This window comes from Protopterus annectens, chromosome 2.part2 (genome assembly GCF_019279795.1).
Source record: "Protopterus annectens isolate FY-2018-M chromosome 2.part2, PAN1.0, whole genome shotgun sequence".
Classification (NCBI taxonomy): Eukaryota; Metazoa; Chordata; order Ceratodontiformes; family Protopteridae; genus Protopterus; species Protopterus annectens.
The window spans coordinates 652,741,161-652,753,575 of NC_056730.1; the positions used below are offsets into that span (position 1 = coordinate 652,741,161).

The following is a 12,415-nucleotide window of genomic DNA, read 5'->3' on the forward strand; positions in this document are numbered from 1 at the left end:
CAGTAGCATTTTATTCATCTAGCTGAGAGCATTCACATGAGGCTAAGGAGTACTGTCTTTGTTACTTGTTTGTTGGGATATTAAGAAAAATGTAAACATTATAAAATTATATCTATATAAATTAATTGCATAAAAACAACAATTAACATACATTTACCTGCAGTAGACAGAGGTCAAATATTAATGCAGATGAGTTTGCCATTGTGTAAGCCTCAAGATGAAATCTTTTAAAACCTTGTACATAGCATGGTTTGAGGGTTATTGATGCAAATATGAACAAGCAATATTTGACACCTAGAGATGTCAGAAGGAGTTAACCGTAGATGCACCTGGAGGCATCACTCAGATGTAATGAGTTAAGAGTATGAAAACAAAAAGTCAGTGAAAAATTATTTAACTAGTAAACAATACACAAGGAAGAAAAGTTCTAAAAGTTGTAAAAAAATTAGAGTAAGAAAAAACTTTTTGACTAAAAAAATAACACTTAGCTCGAGAATATTCAGTTACCATGTCTTTTGCTGTCAAGCAGCAAATGAGATTGGAGGTAACTGTGTTGCTGCATTGTGGGTAAGGGAGAAGCTTGAGAGTTCAAAGTTGCCACAAGCTTTTGCAATGGCTGAGTCAGATCCGAGGGATTGGATCTAAACCCATTAGTTGAGGACTGAATGCAAATGGACAATATCAGAACCTATGATTACTGGCAAAAATAAACCACCCTGGTGAACCCTTTGCATAAATAGGCTAGTCAACAAAAGGAAAAAAAAATCTCCAAAGCCAAGAACAGACAGACAAAACAGTGCAAAAAGACACTCACCAGTCTAAACAAGAGAGCTGGTCAAACCTGCCAAAAGCAAACTACGAGGCAAAGATAGTTTCCAAGGTGAAAGATAATTAAAAAAAAAAAAAAAAAAAAAAAAAGACTTATGGTTATGTTCATAACCTCAGGAGGAATGCTCAGCAACATGGCGAGTTAAGCATAAATGGCAACACTTGCACTCAGCCTGAAACTACAGGAAACCCACTGGCCAACAAGTTCAGTTCAAACTTCTACTCCCCCACTTCCTACCACAACCAAAGAAATATCCACAACCACAACCCTAATGGTCATTTCGTGGGAAAAAGGTCCTGGACTGTGCTTGCTAAAGCCAAAAACACAGCCGCTAGGAGTCCCGGTAATACATTCCAGAATTCTTAAATAGCTTAATATAGAATTTATCAGGGCCCCTAAAAAAAAACAGAGGTTATGTACTTACCATAACGTTCCATCTGCGTTGTTCTTTCATTCTTCCCCGATCTGGGGGTTTTGGATCCAACCTTGGTCCAACTCAGCTTCATTCAAAAGCTTAGGCTCCGCAGCTTCAGCTCCTCCCCTGCCCATAATGCCTCACCCCTACCCCGAATTACCTAAGATCGAGTTTGCTGCTACCATGTTTACAAATTATACCTTAGAACAGAGGTTCCTAATAAGCATATCCATCAGGTCATGCACTAAAAGGCACATGGGGAGGAAGGGAGGGAAGGTCAAGGAAGAATGAAAAAGGGCAGCACAGATGAAAAATTATGGGAAGTACATAACTTCTTTATCTGATGTTGTCATTTTCATTCTTCCTCGACCTGTGAGACAAAGTCCCCATCTACAATAAACCAGGGCGGCCTTCATGGAAGGATATTCTGGAGCACAGCAGAACCAAAAGCAATTCTATTTCTAGCCACAATGTCCAGTTTGTAGTGGGAAATGAAGGTGTGAGAATTTGACCATGAGACAGTCAAGCAAACAGTTAAAATTTTAGCCCAAAAGGATTGAGAAATTGCCATGGATCTAGTAGAATCAGCCTTGATTAGCTGAGGTAAAGAAACACCTTTGGATTTATACAGAAATGAAATGCAGTTCCCTAACCAATTAGCTAAGCTGGTCTTGGTTAACTGGTTTACCTTTTTTTGACATTCCCAAAAGGATAAAAGAAGCTGGTTAGATTTTCTGAAAGATTTAGTTCTGTCTAGATAAAAATGGAACTGTCTATGAACATCCAACAGATGAAGAGTATATTCCCCTTTGTTATGGAAATTGGGAAAAAAAAAGACTGGTAAACTGATAGATTGGTTCATACTGTTCTCGACCACAACTTTGGGTACAAAGGATGGATTAGTATGTAATGTTACTCTGTCCTTATGAAAAATAAAATAGGGGTATTTGGAGGACAGAGCTTGTAATCAAGACACTTCTTGCAGAAACGATAGCAACTATGAAAACAGTCTTCCATGATAACAATTTCAAATCTTTTGAACCTTCAGCCAAAGTAGCAGGGTGAACTACAGCCTGTAAAATCACAGTTAGATCCCAAGGAGGTGTTGGATTTTTAACGGGAGGATGAAAGAGGAGAGTACCTCTAAGAAAAGCCGTCCACAATTGGGATGAGGTTAAAGATGATGAATTTTCTCCAATATGATGACCCGAAATGGCTGCAGTTACAGTGGAATGACTAGCCCACTCATAAAAAATATAAGCAAAGAAATCTAGTACTGGTGGAATAGGAGCGGTGAAAGGATCTAATTGCTGCTGTTTAGCACAAATAGAAAATCTTTTCCATTTGCTCTTGTAGATTCTCCTAGTCGAAGATTTGTGTGAGGCGATCAGAATGTTTCAGACTGGAAAGCCTGGCAAATGCAGCCATCAATCGGAATTGGAGAAACCATGTGGTTAGCTTCAGGCCTGGGAGATCCGGGTAAATTTGCCCTGATGGATGGGACAGCAGATCTGCCCGTGGTTCGAGCGTCCATGAAAGGCAAATCAGATGAGACCAAAGGAAGGTGAACCAGGTTTGCGGAGGCCAAAAGGGGGCAATGAGAATCACTTTGCTCTTCAATCTCGAAGCATCCTGAAGAAATTTGAGGATTAATGGCAGAGGCAGAAAGTAATCCGGGAGGCCAAGCATGGATCATAGCATCTCTGGGTGACTGTGTCCCTGAGGGGGAATCAAGGCAAAGCTGCCCTTGTTGTTGTGGGGAGATGCCAAGAGGCTGACCTCATTTGTGAAAGCTCATATTTGCCACTGACCAATTCAGAGACTATTCGTCAGGCATCAGTAAGACTCTTCTGAGCCTGTCTGCTAGAATGTTGCAGTCCCCTGGAATGTGCATTGCAGTCAGAAAGCAGTAGATCTTCCACTACCACACTCTCAATGCTTCTCGGCACAGGAGGTAGGATCTGGTTTCCCCCTTGTTTGTTGATGTACCAAACTACTGACATAATGTCTGTTTGTATCGCAATACTCACTGGAGGGAGAACGCTGTGAAATGCCTGCAACACTAAAAGGACTGCTCTCATTTTCAGGACACTGATATGCAGGTTGGTCTCCTGTGATGTCTACTTGTCTTGGACCTTCCAACCTGGAAATGCCTCTCCACCTGGAAGACATCCTTGGTCAACATGGCATTTGGGGGGGGGGGGGGACGGACGGACGACGACAAAGGGGCATCTTTGAAGAATCTCCGAGGAGTGAAGCCACCAAAGGAGAGCATCTTTGCACACTTGAGATAGACTGCATAGCTGAGGGAGTGTTGATATAATGACCACTGGACTGCTACGGTCCATTGCAGAATTCTCGCTTTTAATTTCTCCAAGTCTTTTAGGTTTCTAATACCATGCTGGGAGCGGTTCCCATTCGTAAGTCAAAGGATGACTTAAGTTCATGAAATTAGTATTGTTTCAATATGCCCAGTAATGACTCTTTCTGCAGTTCGTATGGTGTTACATGTTCTAGTAACATGTACAAGTACGATTGTAAATTCTTTTTTGTAAAACAGTGTAAGAAACTTCTATGTGTGGAAGATTTTCAGTCCATATATCTCTAGTTAATCAGTGTATATTAATCAGATCGGACAATAGTAGTAGTAGAAGTAGTGAGCATAAACTCGTCAAGTCAAAACGAAACAAAACAAAAAATAATAGAAAATATATAATTGTACAGCATTACTAAGTATTCGAAAGTACTGCGGTGGTGGTGCTGCAGTAGCGTTGTCGCCTCACAGTTAGACATTGCCCGTTCGATTCTCAGTTAGAGCGTCTTCTGTGTGGCGACATGCGTGAATGGGCGTTCCTTCGTTGAAGGTTGTGAGTTAGGCCCGGCAAGCCAGCACGTAAAACTCTACTGCCAATCATTGGCGGAACGGAGTTCCGCTGTGGCGAACCCTAACCGGGAAAAGCCAAAAGACAGAAACAAAACTAAGCATTCGAAAGTAATCCAAGCAAGGCAGGTAGTCTGTTTCCAGTCGAAAATCCTTTATTAAGTACACAGACAAGCGATCCAAGTAAAACAAAAATAGAGTAATAATTTCCTCACAAGCTTTCTAAATACATATATACTTTTTATCAGGCATGGGAGTGGTTTATTGTGCTGTAAAACAAAGTGTTATTGGTACACATGTTAAATTCACATCCCTTCCCCCATCAGTGTGACATTCAAGCTGGTCCTGCCCTACTTAGTAGCTGTCATAATAATATAACCCTTATGTACTTTAAATACAATTTATAATGATGTGGTACCTCTTATTTAACCAGATTATTAATTAAGTCTGTGATTTTATCCAAGACAATATATTACATGGCTGGAAATATATCAACCTTAGTTCATTTGGCAATCAAAAAATATATATAAATATATATATACATATACATTTTGCATAGTCATGTAGTATCGAGCAAGTCAGGGAACTTGCTTGAGTTGAAAAGAGATCCACTACTGGCTCAGTCACCTTGGCTCTCCGGGCATTTGGATTCAAAGCACTAGGTTGGATCGGAAAAGGTGCTAAAATTCTAAAAGGTGACTGTCTGCCCACAGTCCCAGTAGGGGATGGGACTGTTAAGACCCCCATCTGGATCTCCGTCTGAAGGAATTGTCTCATCAATCTGTCCACCTCTGATTCAGAAAGGCTGTACAGATGATGTCGTGGAAAGTGGGCTGGATGAAATCCTAGCAGACCTCTCCCTACCTGGAGACCCTGTGGTAGGAGGAGAAGGCTCTGAAGGCAAGGGAGCTCAGAGTTGAGGAGAGGATTGAGTGGACTTGCTCGGATCTGAGGGTCTGGGATCAGACACCTTAGGAGCCTTGGTTGGAGGCTCATCCAAAGATGAGGAAGCAGACTTCCACAGAGAACATTTTCTGCATTCCCTACATTCTCTATGTTTCTTGGAGCAGAGTTGAGCCCCTGAAGAAGAACCTGCAGATGGGGCCGAAGGAGATAAAAGGCCCTTCAAAATGAGTTTACTTCTCCTGTCAGCCAGTGCTCTCTGATGAAACCCCTTGCAGGTGGAGCAGGAGGCTTTGAGGTGGGCAGGGCCAATACACTATGCGCACTCCCTATGGGCATCAGATAAGGGATTTTTTTCCAAACAGGAAGTGCATCTTTTAAACCCTAAAAGTCTCTCACACATCCTACAAAAATAAGGGAAAGAGAAAAAGGGAAAGAACAATTCCCACCAAAGAAAGCACCAGTGCAAGCTAAACCACTACAAAAATAAGACCTTTTTATATGTATACCAGAAACACAGGTAGGAGGGTAGGGAGAGCAGCAGTAAAAGAAAACTACACAAGAAGTTAATCAACTTAACAGACAATTCCCCAAGGAGCTGGAGTCATCAGACAGTGATGCTTCTTCTAAGAGCGGCAAACAAGATCTGAGGTTAATGGGGGGGGGGGGTGTAAGAGAGGAGCTTGAGCTTTGGAGCCTATGCTTTTGAAAGCGGACGAGTTGGATCTACGGTTGGATCCAAAACCCACAGGTTGAGGATGAATGAAAATGACATCATTAGATCCTTCTTTAACCACAGCCTCCAGATGGGCTTTGACCCACAGGAATGGAGGACTGCAACTGTCGTCCATCTGCACAAGGGGTCCCATCAACTAATCCAGGAAAGTACAGACCCATAAGCTTGACCAGTCTTATCTGAAAGGCCATGGAGAGAATTATCATGGACCTGATCAATAACATAGGAAACCTCCAAACAATGGACCGGAGCCAAATGAAGTCTTGCCTGCTCAATCTGGTGGATTTCAAGAGAGTCACCAGGGCCATGGATGAGAGCTAAATGGTATACACCACCTATCTATATCTGGCCAAAGCTTTAAACACAATATCCCATGTGGGGATGATATGTAAACTTACTGAGTTAGGCATAAACCCCTACATCATCAGATGGATAGCAAATTGGCTCACTGACAGGGCACATTGTTGTCCAAATCAGTGAATCCACTTCTACCTGTTACTAGTGGTGTCCCACAGGGCTCAGTCTTGGGAGCCCTCCTGTTTTGTATATACTTCTCTGAAGCGAAGGCCAATGATGGGGGCCTCTGGCTCACCAAGTTCGCCAAAGACTGTAACATGGAAGCAATCACTGAATCCTAAACGATGGTGCCATCCTACAAACAGGCCTAAAAATGACAAATAACTGATACCAGAAAAATGGTCTGAGATTAAATGCTAAAAAATGTCTAAACATAAGCCTTCAGTAAATCAAACATCCCTGCAAATTATAATACTGATAGCACACCCCTAAAGTAGACCCAGTGGTGAGGGACCCAGGAACACAGACAGATAGTAACCTAAACTTTGACCACCAGGTAGCTATGGTAGTGAGGAAATCCTTCTATGTGGCTCAACTTGTAAGTAAAGGCATGGCATCCAAGTTCAAAGGAAATCATACTGTCATTGCAGTTTGCCCTCATCAGACCCATAATGGAGTACAATGTTCCCTTCTGCATGTACCTAATGAGGCACCTACATCAACTGGAGCGGTCCCAGCGGTTTCTCACTAACAAAATACAAAGCGCAAGACAAATGCAGACTGACAAAGTCCTATTCCCTGTTTCATAGTGTCTACTGACAGGTGACTTATGCCTGACCTACAAGGCATTCTCTGACCCAGCACTGATGAATTTATGTATTCAGAAGAAAAATTATACAAGAGTTACACGTTCCATGGACCTGAACCTTATTTGTGACCAACAGAACTTGCTGTAGACACAGATTCATATCCCAAAGGCTACCATGTCTAATAATAACCTTTCCATCTTCGTAAAACAAAACCCGTCCCTCACGCTCTTCCAAGAAAAATTTGGATAAGTGGATAGGCAACAGTAAAATCACTCCCAGGGTGCTGCCTATGTCACTTATGGACAGAGGCAGTCTGTAAAATGATTCAGGACTCAACACCTAAAGACCCACTGTGACGCCCCTGCAATGGCCCAGTTATCAAGGAGCCTCAATCCTCACAACTGGCAAGAGTGAGGGACATACACAAAAAGAGGATGACAAGTACACACACAGTAGAGTGCAATTTCCCTTAAAAGTCCACAGAGATCACAGTCAGTCTGTGGCTGGTTTCTCCCTCTTTCTCCAGATCCCCAATAAGACTCCCACTGGCACAGCTACAGGGTTGAGATCTCAGCCAAGTGGTCAAGCCAAAACATCCAGCAGCCTCTCTGTCCAACCAGTGACACACACACACCTGGGAAAGGCAGGCACAGGTTTACTAGTTATGCCCCCTTCTTCCCAGAATATAAGGCAGTTATCACTGCCACCAACCAGCTATTTATCAGCTACTCTATGGCCCTTCCCAAAGGGTGTCCAAAACTACTGTGTAATGTTACTATATTATCCAGATGGTAAGTTCTGACCAAGCGCCAGGCTATTTAGGAGTGGCACAAAATACATATGCAAGTACGCTAACAGCTTAAATATGTCTTACAAATATCAGCTGCAAAGACAGGTTTAAATTTATTTAATAATAAATAATAAAAGAAGAAGACAATACACAAACACAATAACTACAGAATTCAGAATCACAGGAAATATTGTCAAACAACATCGCAGGACAGTCTCAAATAAATATAGAAAACATCTAAACTAATCTTTACTATATTTCTCTCTATTTCTAAAAGAGATAGTATGATTAAATCTTACTTGCAGAGCAAGGCAAATGCAGATGATGATGAGTGGATATCCTTATTAGGTGCAAGACAATATAGAAAATGCACAGTCTTTCTCGGAGAGAGTTCTTAAATTACTATCAAACATTACTGTTCAGTCAGCTTTGATGACATCACTCTAGCACCTGCCTTCAGTTCCCAGGCTAACTGACACTAACATCTCTGTGTGAGAAATACATATCTTCAGAAGTTTGCAGAGGCATTGGCAGGTGTGAACCCAAGAAGACTGAATGCTGTAAATAAATCAAAAGGTGCTTCAACAAAGTATTAGTTTAACAGTGTGCACACACAACAAAGTATTCGTTTAAGGGTGTGCACACTTACGCAGCCAGCGTATTATTGTAGGTTTTTTATATTTTATATTTTTTCCCCTAACAGATTTGTTTGTTTTTCAATTGAATTGTACAGGTTATAGGTTACATTAAAGGTGGGAAAAAGTTTTGAAATGATTTATTGTGGTCTCATTTTTTTTAGCACAAAAGCCTGGCATTTTAACAGGGGTGTGTAAACTTTCTATATCCACTGTACATCCCTATTAAAATAACCGGGAAGTCAGATGTCGTATAGGAAAAGAAGAAATTAAAACAGTCAGAACAGCCACTAGTAGATAATCTGGCGTGCGAGATGTCCCTTATCACAGGACTGAGAATAGACTTCAGAGGAGGGCACCACATATAGTTTCATAGGATGATACTAGACTACTGGCCTGAAGGCCCATATAAGCCTAGAAAATAATTTTGCCCATGTTCCCTCAAAGTCTGCACCTGTTTTCCCTGTCCAGCAGGAACACAGGTAAAATCCCAGGGGTGTATTTTCAGTTTCCCATCCAGTCTTCCAGGTTCCTCTTAAAGAGGGCTACATAATACTCTGCTTGACATGGACAGGGAGTCTTTGGGACAAAAATCTATCCCGCCAAGTTCTATTAATGTCACAGACCAGGTTAAGGTCTTGCGTGCAGGGTGCGCAAATTGAGTTTGACTTACAGATATGCAGCAACTATATCAAGACTGGGTCTGAAATGGCCTTGTATTCCAGACACAGGTCACCGCTGAGCAGTCTGTATGAGACTGAGTAGAGGGACAGGGCTTTTAGCCTATCTATAGAGGACAGGTGTTTTGAGACCCTGGATTTTTGTGGTCAAGAACCTCTGTGGTCTCTCCAGCTGCTGTATGTGCTTGGCAAGGTACATGCTGAAGGGGCACTGTACTCGATAATGGGTCTGATAAGGGAGTAGTACAGGGATATTATGACCTCCTTGTTCCTGTATGAAATACCCTTATTTATGACAACGGAGGTAACAAGGTGGTCAAAAGTCAGGTTGCTATCAACCTGGGTGGGTGCCCAACTTGGCACCTGCTCCCTCCTGGTCAGCAATTTTTTCCTTTTATTACAGAGTCTGTTTACTGCTGCTGTCCACCAGACAGGTTTACTCTTCCTTGAGGTCCTGTCAGGTATTGCTGAGTCCATACAACTATGTAGGTGCTCATATAGTTTTTTGTTGTAGGCTTAGACATTAGTGCTAGTTCCAATTGAAGGGACGGTGGCTGTGAAGCTGCTTAAACCTGCTCTGAGGAGATTGTAGTCAGCTTTGGAAATTTTTTTGTTTGACCCTAACGGGGGGAGGGGGGGGGGGTCAGGGGAGATGGTGACTTCAAAAGTGATCGCTTTATGCTCGGAGCTTACCAAGGAAGATGACACTGTAGGGGTACTACAGTGGATACTTACGTTGGTTAGGACCAGGTCCAGAATATTTTCACCTCTCGTAGGGGTGTCTACCAGCTGATTCAATGCATTGGCATTGACGAAGTCAAGGAATCTCTAGGCGTTCATGTTTTGGCTAGAATAGGTCTTCCAATCTATGGTTGGGTAATTAAAGTCACCCAAGATCAGAGTAGAGGGTTGAATCTTGATGGATTCAAGTCCAAATAGGTGGCGTGGGCATCCTGAGTCATGGTTGGGTGTCTGTAGCTAGCTATGATTTGAATAGGTGTTTTGTTAACAGTTAACTGCCCTTGGAGTGTCTCCTGTGTGTCATACCATTTGGCCAGCCTGGAGGTGTGCATGTCCTTGATAAATATTGAAACTCCACCTCCTTTGGCTTTGTAGCCCTCTGTTTGGGGTCTGAAAGTATGGTAGAATGAGTAACCTGGTAAGGCTGGGGTGCCTTCCATAGTTTTGAACCAGGTTTCAGTGAGTGCACAAATGTCAGCATCCTCCATGGCAAGGAAAACTTGCAATGACTGCAGTTTCATACCAAGACTCCTAGCGTTCAGCAGCATGACCTTTAAATTTTGTTTAGAAGAATTTTTCATGTTGGTAACTTTGTCCTCATGACTTTGCCTAAAAAAGGCACTATGGGGGAGGCAAGAGCCTTTGCCAGCCTGAAGCCCAGGGGAGACAGATGAAGGCCATCTCTGGCAAAGCACTGTGGTCTGTCAATCATGTCCTTCCAGGCTGTCAGATACTGGATATCCTTGGAATGACACCAGAAACTAAGCCAATTGTTAAAGTCAATCATTTTCTGTTTGTATTGAGGGATCATTCTGGGTGATGGTAGGATGATGCTTAAGACTTGGGACATACCTGCCTGGGACACACATTCAGCGAGCTCAATCATGTGTCTCTTCATATAGTCCAGAGAGGCTCATCTCAAGTCATTCACGCCAACATAGACTATGACAAAGTCATAACGGTACCTGTTAAGAGACTTGAGTGCGTGTGTGATATGCCGGATTATAGCACCTGACAAGCAACTTGCCGTGACTTTCTCCTTGTCTAGCCTGGTGAGGGTCATATCTGTGTGCCTCACGATAAAGTCTCCTATGACTAGTATGTTGGGTTTGTGGCTGGTCCTTGTAGGCTGTGAGACACAGACAGCTGTACTATGTATGATGCTTGGTGCTGTGGGTGATGTGCATGTGTGGTTTTGCTTCGGAGGTCTCTTTTGTTTAGGTATGTTTTTGTTGAGAACCTTCACATATGTAGGAGTGTGTTGTACAGATGTAGGTAGTGTTAGACGTGTGATGTTCGTAGTGTTTGTGCAGACAGTCTTCTCAGTGCCAGATGTACTGGACTGTGACTGAGACAGCAAGGATTCTAGATTCATAATGCAATTGCGTCTCTCACATATTGTGTTCCTAGGTGGTAGTAGTAAAGGGTTGTCTGTGTACATAAGGCACTTGCTACACTGTCTCAGGATGCCCATATCAACCAGACTAGCAGGAGAAACCATAGGAAATGGTCTGTCCATGGTTATCAGAATCTGTGGAAGAGAGGTCAGGTATAGTAAAGTGGGTATTACCTGAGGCAAGTACCTATAGGTATGAGTAGGGTTGGCTAAAATCAGTACAGTAGCTGCAGACGAGGGCCTCAATTACACAGGAGTGCTGGTAACAGAAAAAAATGCAACTCAGATACCTCGCAAAGGGTTAAAACACCACAGGGGTGGTGCATGATGGGTAAACAAGCACAAACCAACTCAAATGCTGGGTTTAAATACTGCAAAAACTTAAAGTAAAATAGAAACACTTGAACTGACCAATCAATCCTTGTCCCTGAGCTCCTAAGCTCAACACCCTATGCCAGACCTGTTCCAACCAGTTCACTTACTCTCACTAAGTACAGGCAGGCCCGGCCAACACAAGATGGCATAGCAGGAAATGGACATCAGCTGGGTATAAAAGCCCTGTGTTTCTAATGCTTAGTCAAACAACTCTGCTTGTGCTGTGCTGACGAGGTCATAACAAGGCCGAAATATACATATCCACAGCTAGTGGGGTTTGGCTTTATTGGCCTGAAATTGCCCATTAAAATGACAAAACAAGTCAAAGGCATTCAGAATCGCCAATTAGCTGAAACACCTGATGTTCACAAGGATCATTTTCATATATCCCATGTGCCTTTGATACAAGAGGCTTGGGAGGTCACAGTAGAAGTTCTAGTTTTGCTGGAATTTTCATTTTGCTTTTACTGATTTATTTTTAAAGCAGCAGGAATTGTGGACTGCATAGAATAATTTTAATGCAAACCTTTCAGTCTGTTAAGAATAGCTGGTATGTACTGCAACCGGAGTAGAAGTGCTACCTACTTAAAACAAGCTGAAATTATGAAGAAAAAAAGTTTCAAATGCCACTAGCCAAAGATGCAAAACAAATGAGAACACGAAAAGACTACAAATTGTATTGAAATAGGATTGACACAATTTTAGAAGTTGTATTCAGGAAAAGCACTTGCCCATTACTCGTGCCTGTATAATGACTTTAACAGTAGCATTATCATCAGTCTCGCTAGCCAGTATCAGCTCCTCTTTTAAGACCCCTTCTTTATGTGCGGTATATTCACATTTCAGTCGGTGACCTATGGAAGACAAAAGGTAGGGAAACAAGAAAGTAGATCTGTAACACTACAGCAGGACTCCATTGTTGTAGTCA

General features: G+C 42.3%; 1 protein-coding gene across 2 annotated transcripts in view; it reads right to left on the bottom strand.

The window, feature by feature from the left end:
* CCHR2.PART2H20orf27 (chromosome chr2.part2 C20orf27 homolog) overlaps positions 1–12,415 on the bottom strand; it is a 611,858-nt gene that overhangs the window by 71,900 nt on the left and 527,543 nt on the right. For both annotated transcript variants that reach the window (XM_044064073.1, XM_044064074.1), the window contains exon 5: positions 12,219–12,341. In XM_044064073.1, the coding sequence (XP_043920008.1) occupies positions 12,219–12,341 (123 nt within the window). The remainder of the gene's footprint in view (positions 1–12,218; positions 12,342–12,415) is intronic.